Source organism: Phaenicophaeus curvirostris, chromosome 12 (assembly GCF_032191515.1).
Source record: "Phaenicophaeus curvirostris isolate KB17595 chromosome 12, BPBGC_Pcur_1.0, whole genome shotgun sequence".
Classification (NCBI taxonomy): Eukaryota; Metazoa; Chordata; class Aves; order Cuculiformes; family Cuculidae; genus Phaenicophaeus; species Phaenicophaeus curvirostris.
This window is the reverse complement of record NC_091403.1, coordinates 237,373-256,196: the sequence shown is the minus strand read 5'-3', so window position 1 is coordinate 256,196 and position 18,824 is coordinate 237,373. Positions and strand designations below refer to the sequence as shown.

Here is an 18,824-nt window from a genome sequence, read left to right as displayed (position 1 = left end):
ACGCATATCCTGACACACAAGGTTCATCCTGACATGGCTTTGCATAGAGGCTGAGGCAAACCTGTCTGCTGCCTTGATATGTGTTTGCAGAGCTTTAACTATTTCTTTCCCCAAAGTGTGTTTGTTCCCAAAATCTCAGTCTTTTCTCGAGGACTGGGAGCTGATTGCTGCACTGCTCCAAGCCCAGTGCCTCTCTCTGAGGATGTGACTGTGGCTGAAAAACACCTTCACTCTCTCAGGAAGCTGCTCTTTAATCTGCCACTTTCACGCAAGTAAATAATTTGCTGTGGTGCTGGACAGTGCTGCCTTCCCAGCAGTGATCTGTGGGTGCACAAGAGCGAAGGTTTTGTTGTTACTGCATTTCAAAGTGTCTCTGGCGTCTCTCCCCTGTGGTTGTTAAACACCGTACAAAATGCCTTCCCCAGGAGCTCTGCCTTTGGATGGAAAATGGAGTGCTGTGTATTTTCAGGTCTCTTTTGGCTGGGCTGAGCTGGTGAGCAAGTTCCCACATAGTGACAGCTTCTGCCTGTGCACACGGTGTGAAGAATCACGCAGGTTTGATTCAGTAGTACTTTATTTTTACACCAGCTGGCAGATGAGTCACCCCATCCCTGCTCCCTCACCATCCCACCTTGGCACGTGTGATTCATCGCCGGCCGGCATCAACACGCGTTGGGTTTCATGCCGTAGCTCCATAGCCCGCGCTCATCCTCAGGATGGGTAGGGGACATTGGCAACTGGAAGTCAAACGTAATGAGCTCTGCGAGGTTGAGAGAGGGAAGCAGGAGAGGAGAGGAGTCTGATATGCTGGAGAATCCCAGGAAACTGAGGTCTCTGCTGTTGCCAGCCCACGCAGGGGCTGAGTCACAGTGTACAAGCAGCGTGTGCTGAGCCAGGGAGGGGGATGCCGTTACATACAGAACAACAATGATCCGGTGGTTTTGATTTAATTCCTGCTCCGTAAACACTTTCACCTCCAGTGAAGCACGGAGTCTGTGTTTGCTCTCGGAGCTCTCTCTGTTGCACAACTTGCTGGAGCGAGGCAGTCTGTTTACTTGTCGGGAAGGAGGACCAAGGGAAATGCAGGTGGTATAAATAACCGAGCCTTCCGCACGGTCTAGTCAATATTTGCATTTATATCTGTGTATCTCAGTGCAGCTGAGCTGGCTGCGGCTCCGTACTGTGTGGGGAGTTAGCTCCCTGTTTTCCTCGCTCTGCGGCTCTTGCTTTACTCCTGACCTGCTGCACACATAAAGATGTTCTTTCATAAAGATGTTCTTTCTGTGCTGGTTGCACAATGCTTTCATCCACAAAGTAATTAGGTAGGGGTCATTTGGTGAGGCTCATTATAGGGGTGGATGTAAACAAGTCCCCATGGTGGAGCGTGCTGCCAACACCAGCCATTCCACAGGGAACTCCCTCTGCGCAACACTTCTCCCCAGGGAGCTGGAGGAACTGAAGGCCACGTAACTGAGGGTTAATGCAAGGTGTCTACGCCCTGGGTTCATTGAGAAGCGTCAACATATGCATTAGCCATTGCTGTGGTCACTTTGATCTTCAGAAAACCCATTCCTGTTCAGCACCTTGATGAAGACATGGTTGTGGCCAGGAGATGAACCAGCAGAAGATCGCGGCAGAAGTTCTGGAGTCCTCAGCACAGGGAGGACATGGAGCTGTTGTAGCGAGTCCAGAGGAGGCCACAGAGATGATGCGAGAGCTGGAGCACCTCCCATACAAGGACAGGCTGAGAGAGTTGAGGTTATTCACCCTGGAGAGGAGAAGGGAGACCTTAGAGCAGCTTCCAGTACTGAAAGGGGCTCCAGGAAAGCTGGGGAGGGGCTCTTGACCAGGGAGGGCAGGGATACGATGAGGGGAGCAGTTTTCAGCTGCAAGAGGGGAGGTTGAGATGAGATCTCGGGGAGAAATGTTTTGTTGTGGGGGCAGGGAGGCCCTGGCCCAGGTTTCCCAGAGCAGGGGTGGCTGCCCCATCCCTGGAGGGGTTCAAGGCCAGGTTGGATGGAGCTTGGAGCTCCTGATCCCATGGGAGGTGTCCCTGCCCATGGCAGGGGCTAGGACTGAATGGTCTTTGGAGTCCCTTCCAACCCAATATGGTTTTTAACGTGTCCGTTCCCTCTTTGGGAAGGGCTTCCCTAATGTGCACATTGCAGCATCCCTTAACAGCAGAAGTTCTGACTTCCTTGGCTAAATTTAGGCTTTGGCAATTGGAAGCTCTCAGATGCTTTTAAAGTGAGGCCATTAATATTTGAGTATGGGATTGGGGCAGTTCGTGTTCCAGAAAGTCCTTGTGCATCGCTTACTCTTCCGGTACACACTGCAGTGACCACTAATCCAAACCCCATGACACTGGGGAGGAGCAGCAGCCACAAGATGCCTTTCTTGCAGCCCCTCGTCCTTGGAGCCTGGCGTGCCCTGTAGCGGTGGTCATAGATCTGTTGCAATCAGACTCATCCTCAATGCCTTGCTGGTTTCTGACTGATGGCAGTATCTCCTGAGAGTGGATTTTGTGCTGTGCTGCTGCCCCGCTGCGGAAGGGCTCCCACTGAGCTGAGGAGCGGGACAGAACACAGAATCCCGGATGTCTGTGCTGCTTCTCATGCTTCCTGGCAAACCCCGAGGTGAAATAGCTCTGGCTTGCTGGCACCTGGGACATGGAGGGCCTGAGACATTTAAGTGAGGGAATGCAAGTATGGAATGTCTGAAGATGACCTTTGGAATTCCAGTTTGCGATGTACATGTTGAGTGGAAAACCCAGGCTGACCATTAGGGCCACAATAATAACAAGGGTGCAGCAACCAGCCAACCTTCTTGTTCTGCCAGACCCCTTTCACAGCCCTTCCATGACAATTCCTCAGGCTGTTAGGAAGCTGCATGCAGAAATCTAAGTGAACTGTAAAAGTCGATTCATTTTCTGCATAGTTGATGTGTCCGGTGTTGAGTACTGCCTGACTTAAACAAAAGCTGATTCCCATTTGGAATGTGGGTGCCTGATTCAGTGGGACCCTGCTTGTGCTTCCCAAGCTTCAGGAGCATCCTACACATGCCAAGGGTTTTAAAGTGCTCTACACCTTAGAGAGGGAAGCGTTTGTGCTGTGTGGGGTGTGGGGGATTGATGCAGGTGGAGCCAAAGCCTCTGCCCCTTAACCTCTACTGGATCCAGCTGTGCCAGAATTTCTCAGCACACTCTGCCCTCAGCAGAGACTCGCTGGTCTGTAATGTTTTTTCTGCCTGAAAGAAGCAGGCTTTCCTCCCAAACCCTGCTTGTGCTCAGCTGTCTAAGGTGGAACAGAGTGATGGTACATGAAGGTAGTATCATATGTAGTGCCTCTGAACTTCTCTTTGGCAGGAGGCTCTCCTGTGAGAAGAGGCAGTAGGAGGTTTTCCAGTAGGCTGGAAGGACTGCATGGGTAGCACCTTCCTGCTAAGCTGAAAAATCCCTTTTTCCCTCAGATGCTACAATAGCTACCAGACCAATGAAAGCCAGTCTTTGACTTGTGGAGATTTCCCATGTGTTTATCTCCTAGCATCCATCACTTCCTGGTTTGCTGCTATTGTAGGAGCAAAGGTCCGTCTCATGTCTGATCTGTCATCCAAGACCCGAATGCCGCTGGATCAATGACAAAGACCGCCCGCACGTGCCATCTTTGCCTTCTGTCACTGCACTGTTTTGGCTGGAAGGACTCCTGGTCACTGCACAGAGGCATGAGTTGCAGCTGAGCCATAATTCAGGCTGTCACATTCCCTCTGCATTCCCGTCACGGCACTTCCACCCCATTCTGCACTGGCTGTGCACTGTCACCTTAAAGCATCACTTAGCTAATGCTGTGGATTTTTGGTGTGTGGGTAGGGAGGAAGCCGGGAGCTGGTTTAAGCTCTACCTCCAGCTGACGGTCTCCAGTGGACACGAGCTGATGAGGGGCAGGGGCTGCCAGGTTGGCCATCACAGATGTGATCTGGGTTCACACCGACAGGCAGAACTCACCTGGCACAGTGACCTGCAATGGGGCAGGAGCAGGAGCCCACAGTATTCTTGCTAGATCCATCGCCCAGAAGCCGTGGTCCCAGCTGTGGAGGCTGGTTGAGCAGTGTGGAGCCGATGGACGGAATGACGTATGCTTTCCAAACGCGAAACTGAGCTTGGAGGTGGAAAGGCAGCCTGGGGAGTTGGTTCCCAGCATGGCTGTATCTTAATCAATGAGACCTTTTGGGGCAAAGTGCATTGCCTGTCGCAGCCTTCTGCAACCTGCACTTGAACCTCATGAAATTAAAACCATGGCAGCAGCGCTGCTTCTTGCACCTTCCAGCAAAACCACGGGCTGTGCCGAGGGCACGAAGAAAGCAGAGCAGGAACAATTACATGAAAGAAAACTTGGTATTTTCTTCCACCCATGTCCTTATATCGTAGGCAAGCGGGAAAGGGTGGATAATTAAGCTAGAGCCTTTTGGGTTGGTCTAAAATAACTCTTCCAAAACACAGTACTAGCTTGATCCTTCTCCTACGGTGGTGTTTACATCCCAGCTGCCACCTCCACTGGAACAAGAGGTTGCTACACAGGGGTTGTTGGTATAAAATCTATCAGTAACGTGGAGATTCGAGTGCAGTCATTTCCCTTGAGCCCTAGAAATGTGAATTCAGCCTCCCAACACTTGCCAAAAAAAGAGATTTATTATGTCATGCTTTATTCGTTTGTCTTTGTCAAGCATTGAACCAATTTCATTTGTGAGGTTTACTCGCTGCAGCTCAAAACTTGCCTGTGAATGGGTGTTTGAGGTGAGTTTCCCAAGTGCTGGCAGCCTTCCCACAGTCAGCCCTTCCAGCCAGGACTGATTCCCCCCAGCCTTTTTTTTTCATGTTTATGAACACGAATGTCCTCTCAACACCTGCTCTAAACCCACTTCTTTCTCTGTACATGAGGAGTTGTTTAACAGAGTTGAGCCATGGTATCAGGAAAGCAGCTTGTACCGCTTGGGGAGAACAAAATGCCACCCCATTTAATAACACAGTGATCGTGAACATTGTTTTTCTGCAGCTGAAGTAATATCAAAGCACTTGGATTTTCACCAGCAGCAAGAACAAATATGTTCTTCCTTCTGTCCTTCCCATCTCTGTTTTTCTTCTGTTCCTTTTCCCCTACCTTTTTTTGTACATTCCAATACTGACAAGCAACTCAAAACACATCAGGGACTCAATGCATCCTGCATGTCCTGAGCAGGGGCACGAAGTGCGCTGGTTTTCTGGACCAAAGTCAGAGTCTTGGAGTCTGCATGGAGGCCACACTTTACTTGCCAACTCTGTGAGAATGAGAGCAGCTCTGTCTGCTTGTGGCTTGTGCACAATTGTTGTGTCATCTCCTGTGTTAAAAGTTCAGCTTACTCTGCAGCCATCAGGGGAGAAGGTATTGATCCAAGATGTGACCTTCTCCCTGCCTTTATTTCCAGGGGTTCAGAGGGTGTTTGAGCTGTGCCACTTCCAAGGGCAGGAAAAGCACCTTGCTCTGCCTCCTCTCCCTCAGAAGCAGCTCTGCACCCTTCTCGCCCACAGATGGGCTTAAGTGGAATGTCCTGCCGCAACTACGCCTGCTGGGCAGCGGCCCTAGAGCGTTCCGCATTCGCTAAAGGGAGGTGATTCAGTGCCTGGCCGAAGCAGCAGAGAGATGTGGGGAAAGGCTGGCAGCAGAGAGCCATGTCTGGCAGCAGCTGGAGCAAACAGGGCAGGAGGATGTTTAGAGGGAGGAGGAATGAGAGGAGCTCATATTGGCACTGTTTGGGGCAGGGGGGATCAGCTCACTAGTTTTAGGCTGTTTCCCTAATCTGATGCCAGCTCAAGGTTTGTAAAGAACTGGGAGTGATTGGCAGGACCATGGTGGACCCCGTGCCATAACCCCCTGTTCTGCTGCAGCACGGCTGCACTGAGTCGGTGCTGCAGTCAGCATTGTCTGTTCATTTTCCTTTGCGTCTCAATTGCTGGTGTTCCCTCCTGGCAGCCCACAGAAAATATTCTTAGTCACCTGAAATCTGTCCTTCCCCACACTCCTCCAGCTGTAGTTGAAGGCGAAGGGTTGCACTGAGAAGCTGTTACCGTCCTGCTTCGCAATAAGATATCTTTGAACCACAGGCAATCAAATATTGGAAAGACCTTTGGGCTAACCGTTCCACATAGTAAGCCTAGCTTAACTTTTCTCTCCTCGTTCTGTTTTTGAGGTAGATTGTTCAGAAACCGGACAGTCAGAACAACACTTTGCAATCCCAACTCACAGAGGTAACCCGTTAACCAGCACATTCACATAGACTTAAACCCACCATCACACGGTGTAGTTTAAGAGGTTGAACAGCGAGATCGTGGCCCGGTCAGCGCTGATGGCAAAGCCAGATTTCATCCGAGTTGGAAAATTAAGAGAGGGGTAGCTCCTCATTAGTGTAATCAGCTTAAATGGGTTGACTGCTCTAAAGCAATTTGTTTAATTTGTTTGGAGCATGTTTAATTTTAGCTGTAGATGTTCAGCGCTCATGCAGTTGCCATTTATGCTGTTTATCGTGTAATTTTGTGTTCTGTCATTTGTCAAAATAAACTTTTTGCTCTGAATGGGAATTTTGTGACAATCTACGTCCCATTCATCAGCGTGGCTTTAAAGCTGCATGGAAATTGTGTGCACTGGTGCTGCTGTTGTGTCCCTGCAGACATTTCCATGAAGAACAGTTCTTGCTGCTCACGTCGGGCGTGGGTTTGCACCTAGCCTTTCGCTTGGCACTGGATTGCGCCCCGCTGCCTTTGTCCTTGGGTCTCTAATTCGGGGTTCCTTGGGAATGTCTCCCCTCTGCAGCGGAGTGGGGGAGATTTGGAGCCTTTGAAGCCTGCATAAAGAGAGGCAGTGAAATTTTTCTCTAATTCTTTTTCTTGAAACTGGAGACATCAACTTCTCTTCGTTTTGCCATTGAGGGCAATGGAAGCCAATTTCCCATGGGAGCAAAGACCATTGGTGGCTGAGGAGCTGCCAGTGTCATTCACTTGTCACAAGCTGCGGTGCCTCCTGGCAATTTGGTGCCAGGGGACTCAGATTTACACCTCCACTGATGTGGTTGCTGTGTGTAGCTTCCTGCATTGTGGCTCCGTTTCTCCCTAGGTGTATTTGGGCTACTCACTGTTGCACGAGGTTTATTCGTCGCCTCTCAGGATGCACGTACTCAGAGCATCAGTAGATATTCTCTGCCGCTGCAGATGGCTCACACTTACCACACCTTCCACATGGGGCAGTTGCTGCAAAATCGGATTCCCCTTGGGCAGAACCTCTCTGGCCTCTCTCTGCCAGTCACCGGTCCTGACAGTGGCTTTGAACTCTCTGTACATCTTGTGCATCTGACACCTGCCCTAATGGGGCGGGTTGGAGTATGCTGGATGTCTGACGAGTCATAAGGGCCATTAGTCATGCTGTGGCAGCAAGACAGCGCTACGTGAATCAGCCAGGATGCTTCATCTTGAGGTGGAACTTGCTGAAAGGTCCCTGGTGTTCATCCAGCTCCATGAAGCTCTCACCACAAGTGGTCTCACTCTTCATTACTGTTCCTGTCCTTGTGTCCAAGCTCAACCACTGGGCTTTTTGAGGGGTTGATCCAAATCCTGGGTTGCGTGAGCACAGGTATGAGGAGGGAGGAGAGAGGCTGGGACAGTCCCTGTTGGGGGCAGCCACAGGAGCGGTTGGAGCTTTTAGGAAAACCCAAGGCCAGAGCCATATGGCTGCACAGGGTTGCAGTGGAAGCGGTGTCTGAGCTTTCAGCTTTGATGTTGGCATTTGTTCTCATTCCAGCTGCGTTGCTTTAATCTCCGGAATGCTTTGCTAGCTTTTTGCTGTGCTCAGCCTGATTTTATCCAAGGCATTGCGCTGCTGAAGTAGTGGAATTCGCCTGTGCATCCCAGTGCAGTCTGTGCTTATTGGGGTGATAAACTTCCCAAGGGAGCAGGGGTGGAGCAGGGCCTTTTACACAGTCAAGCCGAGTCACTGAGCTGCGAGACTGGAGCCATTAAGCAAATTCCAATGATTTCTGCCTGCAGCAGCTCCCCTGCCATCAGGGCCAAAGGAGAACCTACACATGCCACTCCTGGATTTTCTTGCCATAATACACTTAATATATGGTTATGTTTAACACCATGGAGAAATCCCATGTTTAGATGGGCTTTTGTACATTAATTGAATTAAATCTGATGCTGGTTTCTATTTCCAGTGCTGAGTGGTACCTTTGAATCCTCAAGAGACCTCGGCTCTGCCCATGGCTTTTCATCCTGCACTCTGAATCCAGAGCTGCTCATCTAGGACATTGCTTCCCACCACCGTGGTAGTGTTTGACCTTTTCAGCCCTTTGTTGGCACAGTCGCTCACTCTTAATTAACCTCAGGTTTGACTGCCCAAAGATCATTTTTGCTTCATCAGTCTGTGTCATCGGCAATGTCTCCTTAGGAACTGGTGATGCTGCTGAAGCTCCTGTGTTTCACTGTGACAGTGGACTCACTGAAACCAGGACACTGTGCTTGTTGCTGAAATAGAGCCAAGCTGCATCCTATAATATGCAGCTGGGCTGTGATTGTATGAAACCACACATTTCTTTAGGCTGCCCCTTTGTTCTGTACATAAGAAGAGTGGGTCCAGAGATGCCTGGCTCTCAGGTTTGCCAACACACTCGAGCCGTAGTGTTTCCCTGGACACATGGAGCAGGAACAAAACCGCACATTTTCACAAGCAATGCAGTTCTGGTGTCTGAAAATCAGTGAGGATTTTTGTTACCTTTAATGTTGGTTTCTTACGTAAGTACAGGTGTGTGTATGCATTTACTTGAAACAAGCCATAAAATTTATGATCGGTGTCCTTGTGGGTCCTGTGTGATGTAATTTATGGACCTTTGTGCAACCTTGTGAAAACAGACTGCATATAGAGTAGTGCTCCTCATACCAAGCCTTCATTCATTGCACCATTGTGTGTTCAAGCAGAGATGTTGTTTCAACATAGGACAATCCCCCATGTCAAAATGAAACCCCTCACTGTGGCCTGGGACTGCTTAGGAGCTGTAGACTGGCAATTTATGATCAAAAACCAGCGCCCCACAGCTGGACATGGATGCCAGGATCTGAGCACCCGTGCTGATGCTGGTCAGAACAATTTGCAGCTCGCCCTGCAGTGAATTCCCCCCAGCATGGGTGGCTCTGCTGTCCATTTGACTAGAAGATGGTTGCAGGAGCACCACACAGCACAGGGAGCATTTGGCCTTTGAGGGAAGGTATCCCTTATCCTGGTGCCTTTTGGAAGGCTGATCCGCACACAAAGCCACTCTCAGCCGAGTGCCAGTGTCACACGCTCTGGCAAAGAAAACCATCCCAGAGCTGTGGGGTGGACAGGGTGGGTTCTGACTCTGACCCACTGGCAGCTGAGGTTTGTGTGGGACCTAGTGGAACAGTTTGTGTGTGTGCTGAACGCTTGTGAGTGCTTGTTTTTACACAAGGATGGGTCAGAACTTACATCTTTGCTCTTGTTTATGAGAAAACTTTTTTTCCCCTTTCTTGTGAGTATGAAAAATGCTGATAAATGATGGCTGATATATGTTGATAAATGTTGATAAAACAGCCCATTTTTGGCCATGCCTCCTTTTCCGTGAGGGCCACCAACCTCCTGACCACTCAGACGAGGACCAGCCCTCGTGTGGGGTTGGACTCTCTCCGTTGCTCAGTACGACATAGGGAACTCCATGTCTTGTTCCATGAAGCCCAACATATAATGCTGCCAAAGCTGGATGCTTTCATGTGGTTGTGTTCTTACTCTGAAATCCATTTCTGTATTGGGTGTAGCTGAGCAAAACCTGCACCAGTTTAGCCTTCGGTTCATGCACAACATGTACTGAAATGTATTTGATCACTGGGCAAGACCAAACAGAAAGGACAATTGGGAGGTGAAAACAAAGCCTCTGCCAGCGGAAGATTTACACCCAAGAGGAAGGGTGTTAGTGCTGTCCTGTTGACTGACTTCACCTCTTTTCTTGTTCCTCCAGCTGAAGGGCTTCCCCAGGTGTATTACTTCGGACCATGTGGAAAGTACAATGCCATGGTACTAGAACTGCTGGGTCCTAGCCTGGAAGATCTGTTTGACCTCTGTGATAGGACATTCACTCTGAAGACGGTTTTAATGATAGCCATCCAGCTGGTGAGTAACGGCAGCAGGGCTCTGCCCAGCGCCACCACAATGACGACCTGGGTTTATATCAGCCCTAGGTTAGCTGAAGGATGAGGCTGGCACAATGTGAAGATCAGGAGGGAGAGAGGATCTCTTTCTATTGGGGAATCATAGAATGGGTTGAGTTGGAAGGGACCTCAAAGCCCATCCAGTCCTACACCCTGTCTCTTACTGGATCAGGAGGCTCCAAGCCTGGCCTTGAACTCTCCCAGGGTAATCTTCTCAGGAAGATTACACGAGTTACCAGCTTGGAGCATGTGTGCTTAGTGAGACAGATTCAGCTTCTTTAGCTGTGCCCCATCTCCTTCCCTGAGAGGTTTCCTAGAGGAGAAGGGCTCAGCTGGCCCTTTGAGCCGTGTTTTCTGAAACTCTTACTGCTCAACCGGAATGAAAACCCTTCACTCCAGCCACAGGGCTTTGGAGAAATAGCCTGGATTCATCTTAGTTCGTACACTGAATCCTTGCAGTCACTGTGTCACCTCCACATCAGAGGAGGTTCACCTCCAGAAATTATGGTTTTGGTCCTGCTTTGTGCCTAGGGACACTTTCCCCTCCCAGTGGCTTCTCTGACACCTGAAATGGAGATGATTAACTCCAAAGATGGACTTGGCCTGCTATGGCCATAGGGATCCTGCTTTACTTCACAAGCAGAGTACTCCACATACCTGCAGTGTTCCTAGGATAATATGCTCCAGTCTGTTCTTGTTACTGCTGAAATCATGGAGCAGATGTTAACGCTTCTTCACAGTCGCTGTTTTTCCAGCATAGAAGCCATACCAAGGGTTGGTCCCAACTCCTTGCAGTGGTTTCTCTGCACAGACATTTCTGTGATGCACAGACCTCAGAGCCTGCAGTTCCAACATCGAAGGAGTAGATGTCAGGCCTCTGAGTCCTCTGGAGTGGGAGCTCTGCTCCTCCTCTCCTCCAGCTCTGTGATGGGTCTGAGCCAGGCCGTGGTCACGCTGCCCTGGTGCCGCTCGTTTCTCCAGCAGCAAGAGTGGCAGGGTGATGCAGCGCAGCCACCGGCTCCACCAGCAGCCACCAGCCGGTGAGGGTCTTGGCAGAACAAATAAAGCTGCACTGGGAAACATCTTCCTGACTTGGAGAGTGGCTTTCAGCCATCATCAGCTGTGTGCAGCGCTCTGGCAGCGCATCATGAAGCCTCCAGGCAGTTGGAAGTAAAGGAAAAGGAATGTGAGAGACCCAACAGTGTCTGTGTGTGTGGTGGAAGTGAGAATAGCAGATAGATCGGTATCTGCAAGCGCTGCTGAAGCATGTTGGTCCATCTGACATCCCAACTGACATCCCAGGACAGTTTGCTGTCCTGGCCAATGCAATTGACTGTGAGGTCTTAAGGAACAAAAATAACCTGCTTTTAGCAGATTGTGTCATTGCTGCTGGCCGTTCTGACACTGGAGCATCTCTGGGAGCAGAGACAAATGAATGAGCCAGCCAGGCTCCGTGTGAAAGCTCATTATGTATGGAGAGGCGAGGAAACACTTTGTTCCACTTTAAGAGTTGCATCTTAATTTGAATTGCCTCCCGAAATCCCTTTTTGTCTCCTGACCTGCTGCTGTGTCCAGTAGGTGATCCGGAGCATGAAGAATGGCTGGAGCACAGAGCATCTGCTCTGTTCTGCCTCATCCCGTAATTGATCAGGAATAATAGCTGTTAGCTGCAAAACCCATTTGCTCAGTGCATTGGAATAAGTCATTCTTAGAGGGGACACGTGTGTCACCTTCTGAAAAGCCTTGGGTCCTGGTGTTTAAGGCTGATCCAGCTTTTGGTGAATCCTTGCAGGAGGTGCAGAGCCATATTACCAGTACGAACGCAGTGCAGAACCACTCAGGAGCTGGTGACTCTCGCAGGGAGTACCCAGCCAGTGGCTTCCACCCCTGATGTTCTCCTAACCCTATAGCATCGCACCGGGAGGTCACCGCAGTGGTGCAGCAGTAACCTCTGTGCACGGACACCTGTTAGTGCAAAACGTGGCATTGGTGGGGGCTTTGCAAGGGTTTTGTGGGTAGCTGGCTGTTCCAACAAAGCGTCCTGCTTAAAGAAGCCACTATGCACAGAGGGCAGTCATGGACCAAAGCAGCTGTCAGTGGGAAGTCACATGTTTTCATTTAAAACCTATTAAAGAAATAAAGAACTCAGTGAAATTGGGAATTATTTCCAAATGGAATCATCTAGGAACCTGTAGGAGACCCACTTGCTGACCTATTTGAACTTCATCTGCTGTATATTTAGTTTCAAAAAACATTATTGATAATGAGCGTCTGAATAAGGTGCATTGCCGGAGGGGAAGAGCCCCCTATCACCTCTGCAGTGGGGTTCCCGCCCTGTCACCCTCCCTTCCCACCACCAGGACAAAGCCAGTCAAAAGCCAAGAACTGTTCCAGCTGTTCCTGGTTGAAAACCGCTGAAATTAATCATTATTTTCAGTCAGCACTGAAGATGGTGAGGTTTCTGCCTGCCCAAACATCCCCCTCCATGAGGGATCTGGCATGTCTCAGAGAACATATGGGCCAAAGGAGGGAGGTGGTGAGACACAGAGCAACGAGGGAAGGCTGTGGGCAAGGGAAGAGCTCTCAGTAACCAGTTCAGTGTGTTTAGAACCAATACAAAAAAGCTGCTGCTGTTCCCAGTGAAACCCTTCCAGGAGCTGTGTCCCGCTGGCTGCAGAAGCAACCTTTGCACTTTCTAGTACAGAGTCAGACACAGCGCGGCAGCTAGAGGAAGGAGGGGACGGCCAGTTCCTTGGTAAGCTGTGCACCGGAGGTCATGGCCCCAGTCTGGTTGTAGCTCCTGCCTGGGTTCGCTCCATCCGTTGTTGTGTTTCTCATAGAGTGGCTGAAATCCATGCTAGCCCCAAGCAGAAGTGTGTGGATGGGCCAAGGACTCTCGCTGGCTGGCTGGGAGGGCGCAGGAGTGGGGTGCTTGCCAGTAACTCCTGCCCCGTCGCTTTGCAGATATCTCGGATGGAGTATGTGCACTCGAAGAACCTCATCTACCGTGATGTCAAGCCAGAAAACTTCCTCATTGGCCGGCAGGGCAACAAGAAAGAGCACGTCATCCACATCATTGACTTCGGCTTGGCAAAAGAGTACATCGATCCGGAAACCAAAAAACACATTCCATACAGGGAACACAAGAGCCTGACCGGGACAGCGAGATACATGTCCATCAACACGCACCTGGGCAAAGGTTGGTGTGGCTGGGGGGCACCAGCCAGGCCGAGCCCTGCAGGGTCTGGTGGGAGCCTGGCTTGTGGCTCTTCCCTCCCTGAGAGCCGTTGGTGAGCCGCTCAATGCCAGGACACTGTTTACAGTTGAAACGCTTTTTTTTTCCCCCTTTTGAGGCACTGAGAGAGCTGAAATGTTGGAAGCCTCATAATTATAGTTTTTATTAGGCACTAAATAGCGGGTAGCAGCTCTGCGCTGGTAAAGGCGAGTGGGCGTGCAGTAATTGCCATACTAAATGTGACCAAATAGGTTTTTATAGCGCAGTGCTGTACTGGCACCTTCCACTCTCAGGTGTGAGAGCTGGATGTTCTCTGACCTAATAATTGCTTGGAGAAAGTTAATGATTTAACTGCTTTTAAACCTGGGTTTCATTTCCTCTCCTCACTGCCGCCTTCCATACCAGAGTACATTTCTGTGGCTGAAGGCAAAAATCGTATTGAATGTTTATATTCTGTTAAGTCACAAGAGCAATGGGATAATGGGATGTTCCTGGCATGGCCTCCCAGGTGGGATATCTGGGCATCACTGCCTCTCCATCTTCTGGAGAGCTCGCTGGCTTTGGGTTGCAAGGAGAGATAAGCCCAGCTCCTGATTTTGGAAAGCCTGGTGAGGGGACAGGAAAGGATGGAGAAACAAGAAGGGTTTTTTTTCCCCCTTTTTACAGCTGTATCAGGGTAACCTGCAGGAACCATCATCTCGGTTCCCTTCCGCTGAGCATTCTCACCCCCAGCACTGTCTGAGGGTTCCATTTGCTGCTGCTTTTGAAGGAGTCACGCTGGGCACAGAGCACTGCCGTTTCCTCCTCCTGCAGATGACGCAACGTCAGGGACAGCTCGCACGTGGTTTGTGGTGGCGTGAGGGCTGCCTGACAAGAGCTGCTCTGGATTGCAGCTTCAGAGCACATTACCAGCCTGCAGGTGGAGGCTTGGAGAAGAGGAGGCTGCACCAAATCAGACAGCAGGCTCAGGGAACCTGAGCCTGTCCAACACAGCCGAGCCCAGCCGCAGTCCTGTGCTGCTGTGCTCAGATTTGTTCCATCTTGTGTCCTCTCTAGGGTTTTGGATATGGTTTGGTAGATTATTTTAAGGACACTTTTCCTTTCCCCCCTCACTTATAACCACAACATCTGCATGGCAACACCAGCAAGTGTTTCACGAGGAGCAGTGGTGCCAGAAGAAGCTATTTCTGATCCACTCTGGTGCGATGTGCTGCAGAAGCAGCTGGGAGAGGGCTGGTGCTTGCAGTGCTATGATTCCCTGCAGCTGGTCACAAATGTCCCCTGCCCATTCCTGTGAGGTTCAGAGGGAATAATGCAATCCAGTACATCATGATGGTTCTGTCAGTGCTGGCAGAGCAGAGAACACCCAAGGAATGGTTTTGTTCCTCTGCAGTTAATATTGCCAGTGCCGTCCCTTCTCCCTGAGGCTGGGCAGTGTGTTCTGCTGCTCCCGTGTCATCTCACACCTTCCAGCTGATCTCTTCTTTACATGTTTTATGGGTTTCTCTAGCAGGTTGTGGGCATTTTTGCACAAGGTCTGAGCCACAGACAGCAAGTGACCTTCCCTGCAATGCCTTTATCTCAGAAACAGGTGTAGCTACTGATCAGATCTCAGATCCATTCCTGCAGCTGAGGCAATAATTCATGTCTCTTCTGTTTCAGAGCAAAGCCGTCGTGACGACTTGGAAGCCCTCGGCCATATGTTTATGTATTTCCTCCGAGGCAGCCTGCCCTGGCAAGGACTGAAGGTGGGTTTGAGCTCTAGGGTTTGCCCTTTGACCCTGTGTCTGATTTTTGTCCAAATGGGCATCTGATGGGGAAAACATTTGCAAAATCCAGTCAGAAACACTGCCCCCGTCTCTGTGTCCTTGGAGTGTAATGGCAAGGCATTAGCATTACCTACAGATAAGTTTTTTAGATAGGAATTTGCCTGTCATTTCCAGTTACCATGAGCTTAGCTGCATGGGTCCAGCTCTGGGGAGCAGATTGAGCAGAGGCAGATGAGCAGCTGGGCCAGGGACGGCAATGAGAAAACTGTGGAGCTGTTGGAGCGGCTCTGCTGTAACGTGGAACTGCCCTGAGCTGGAGCACGATGGGAACAGAGTGGTTGTTTATGGAATTCCAGCTTCGACACACAATCCCCGATAAGCATCTGTAAGATGTGTTTATAATGGGAGCAGTTTGATGGCCTCAGATGTGCAGATGGACTGCAGCTTGAAAAACTGGTTTTCTGGCAGGAGCATTGAGCTTGGCTTCCCTCCAGAGGCACCGGGCACTCAGTGCCTGGAGGTTTATGAAATGTCATGTGCGATGTGAAGGGCTGTGAGCAATTGAGTTACAGCAACTGCAGCGAGCATCCATCAGCTGTGTTAACGAGGAGTAAGTCATTTGCTGTCTCGGAAGCTGTTGGTGGTTGCAGTAGTTAAGTCTTCTCCATCCCTTCCCTGAGGATTAAGCTACTGCATTCAGCTTTGGAATTGCAGTGAGTGAAGGGATCAAATCTGATCACATTAGAAGGTTTGTTAAGGCAATAACTTCTATTAGAACTGTTGGGCAATGGAGAGGGGCCTTTGGGCTCACAAACTGCTGTGGTTGGTGGCAGTAGCTGGCACGGTGGACCTCACAAAACTGTTTATCACCACCTACCCAGAGTCAGTCCCAGCATAGCCTCATTGGACATGTACCAGAGATGTTTGCGGTGACTCGTCACAGCAAAGAAAGTGTTTTCAAGTGTGAAAATGATTGTGAAAGAAAGCAGAGTCTCTCTGACTTTACGTTCACACCTCTGTAAGTGTGCGTTACGCTCTTATGTATTCTGTTTCTGGCTTAGTCGAGCTCATCTGCTTTAAATTAATCCTGCACATTATTCTAAGGTAATTCCAGGTTCGGAGCAGACTCTACAGGGCTTCCTCAGCTCAGTGCTGAGCTTGATGAGTTGACTGAAGTCCTGCTTATTTTCAGCTCCAGAACAACCACAGACTCCTTACTCTGAATATGGGATCGTCACTCCTCCAGGTTTCCTCAGCTTCTGGTCTATTCTTTTGGTGCTTAAGTCTCTAGAGAATATCTTAGCGATGCTAATTATGGTGCTGGTAGGTCTAATTGGTGTGTTTTGAAATGGAGGCACTGACACCAGTTCTCAGGGTGCTGACTTGAGTATAGAGGTCTCTGCTTCAACAGGGATTTAGGTGGGATGTCTAGCTGAAAATGGTTTCATTTTTCTTGCTGGCTACTGTTTAATCAGTGCTGTCGTTGGAGTGACAGGAGAGGTGGCAGGGGAGTAGCATGGGATCTGGGAGAAGGGTGGCTGATGTGAACTGGTTATCCATATGGTGGCATTCCATTGTACACAGTAAAAACTCGACGTGCCCAAATTGCTGTTGCGATTTGACTGCTTTTACGGCTGTTTATGAATGTGCAGCGGTTGCTGTTAGCTCTGAGCATAGGGCTGATGTGCCTCCATAGCACATGCAGCTTCTCTCACTTATCCCGCAAAAGCTTCCCTGTGCAGCCCCTAGGATTGGGCTCATATGGACCTGGCCCTGTAGGACACCTGCAGAGGTCCTTCCTTCCCAGTACTGAGGTGTTTGGAACGTGTCCACAGATGTTCTCTGCCAACAGCATGCAGAGTACATGGTGAGGGATACAGCAGGGAGGACTGATCCTGCTGGTGCAGCCCAGCATGCAGTTTGGTCACACCTAACATCTGATACCACCCAGGATCTGAATTAATTCCTTGTTTTTCTTCCCCAACAGCATGTCATTTGTCACATGATTGAACTCTTTCTCTGCAACTGTTTTGTCTTTGTGCGCTGCAGGCTGACACCTTGAAAGAGAGGTATCAGAAGATTGGGGACACCAAGAGAAACACTCCAGTCGAAGTTCTCTGTGAGAACTTTCCAGGTAAAGCCTCATCGGGACTGTGTGAGCGGGGCTGGATGTACCGTGGTAAATACGGCAGTTCTGGGCTGTGCTGGCAGGAAGGATTTGGACGATGTGTAGCCCTTCTGTCATTCCTCAAGCTGGCAAACAACTGGAGCTGCCACCATAAATGAGTGAGGCCTGAGGGCTTGCAGCTGTGGGTTCAGATGAGCACAGCTCTTCTCACCGAGGAGGCTGCCCAGTGCTCATGTGCCTTGTTTTCCTGCTGTGCTTCTTGGCTTTCTCCCAGAAGAGGGCCTCTTTTTTCCCTCTCCCAAGTGACTATCTTGGATCTACTGAGCTAATTCTTTTCCAAACAGAAGGGTTTACAAATGTTAAAGTTTTAGGTGGGCAGCTTAGAAGGATGAGATAGAATAGACTATTTCAGTTGGAAGGTGATGACCTAGGCCAAGGATGACGTGTCTATCATGGAACTCCACCTTCTGACAGCAGTTTTAAAGAGAGCATTATTAAAGATGTGCTTCCAGCCCAGCACCTTCTCTTACACAGGGAGCTTTAGTGTTTGGTTTTATACACATGTAGAGGATAAAACTCAGATTTGGGGCTGAGCAGCAGCTCTCTGGAGCAGGAGTAGGGCTTCCATCTTTGCTTGAGAAGAGTTTGAATTGATCTATGTTGTGGACTGTCACTAAAAGCACTCCTAAAAGAATAGCCCAAGGTAGCACCAACAGCCCAGATGGTTCTCTCACAATGTGACACTCTATGCTAGAATATGGGCCTTGGTTTATAGCAAATCATTCAGAAGATTTGGAGTAAAAGAAGCTGTTATTAGACTTTGGGCAGGGCAGGAGGGCTCTGGAGAGCCAAGGGAGATCCATTCGGCAATAGAAGACTTGGGTAGGGCACTGAGTGTGAAGGCTTGTTGGATGTCTGCAGCTTCTACCAGTCTACATGGCTCAGCTGAACTTAACTGGGGTTAATTGAATTGTAGAATCACTTAGGTTGGAAAAGACCTGTAAGATCATTAAGGCTCAACATTAGCCCAACACTGCCAAGCTCTCAGCAGCCTATGTCCCTAAGTGCCGTTACAGGAATAAAATAGCATGAGTGAAAACATTATCATCATAAGATTTGCTTTCTAAGAGATCTCTAGATCGCAGGATGAGTCGCTCTGATGGCTTTGAACAGCTCATATCCAGTGCTTGTGATGGATCTGAGCGGTCTGTGAGTGACAGAGCTCATGTGCATGCAGAACTGACACTGCTACTTCTCTCCCCTTTTCTGACAGAAGAGATGGCCACGTACCTCCGCTATGTGCGGCGGCTGGACTTCTTTGAGAGACCTGACTACGACTATTTACGCACCATTTTCACAGAGCTGTTTGAAAAGAAAGGCTACACCTTTGACTACGCCTACGACTGGGTTGGCCGGCCAATTGTAAGTTGGCCCTTGCCTTCCTGGTGCTGCTTC

The 18,824-nt window shown here is 49.7% G+C and overlaps 2 protein-coding genes across 7 annotated transcripts in view; both read left to right on the top strand.

The window, feature by feature from the left end:
- Positions 1–18,824, top strand: part of PPIB (peptidylprolyl isomerase B) — a 151,295-nt gene that overhangs the window by 113,293 nt on the left and 19,178 nt on the right. The gene's annotated exons all lie outside the window — the stretch shown is intronic.
- CSNK1G1 (casein kinase 1 gamma 1) overlaps positions 1–18,824 on the top strand; it is a 75,186-nt gene that overhangs the window by 40,752 nt on the left and 15,610 nt on the right. For all 5 annotated transcript variants that reach the window (XR_011338320.1, XR_011338321.1, XM_069867202.1 and 2 more), the window contains 5 exons: positions 10,048–10,199; positions 13,202–13,436; positions 15,135–15,220; positions 17,291–17,375; positions 18,643–18,791. Coding sequence is in view for 3 of the 5 variants with exons in the window: in XM_069867202.1 (XP_069723303.1) it covers positions 10,048–10,199; positions 13,202–13,436; positions 15,135–15,220; positions 17,291–17,375; positions 18,643–18,791 (707 nt within the window). In the remaining 2 variants the exon portion in view is untranslated. The remainder of the gene's footprint in view (positions 1–10,047; positions 10,200–13,201; positions 13,437–15,134; positions 15,221–17,290; positions 17,376–18,642; positions 18,792–18,824) is intronic.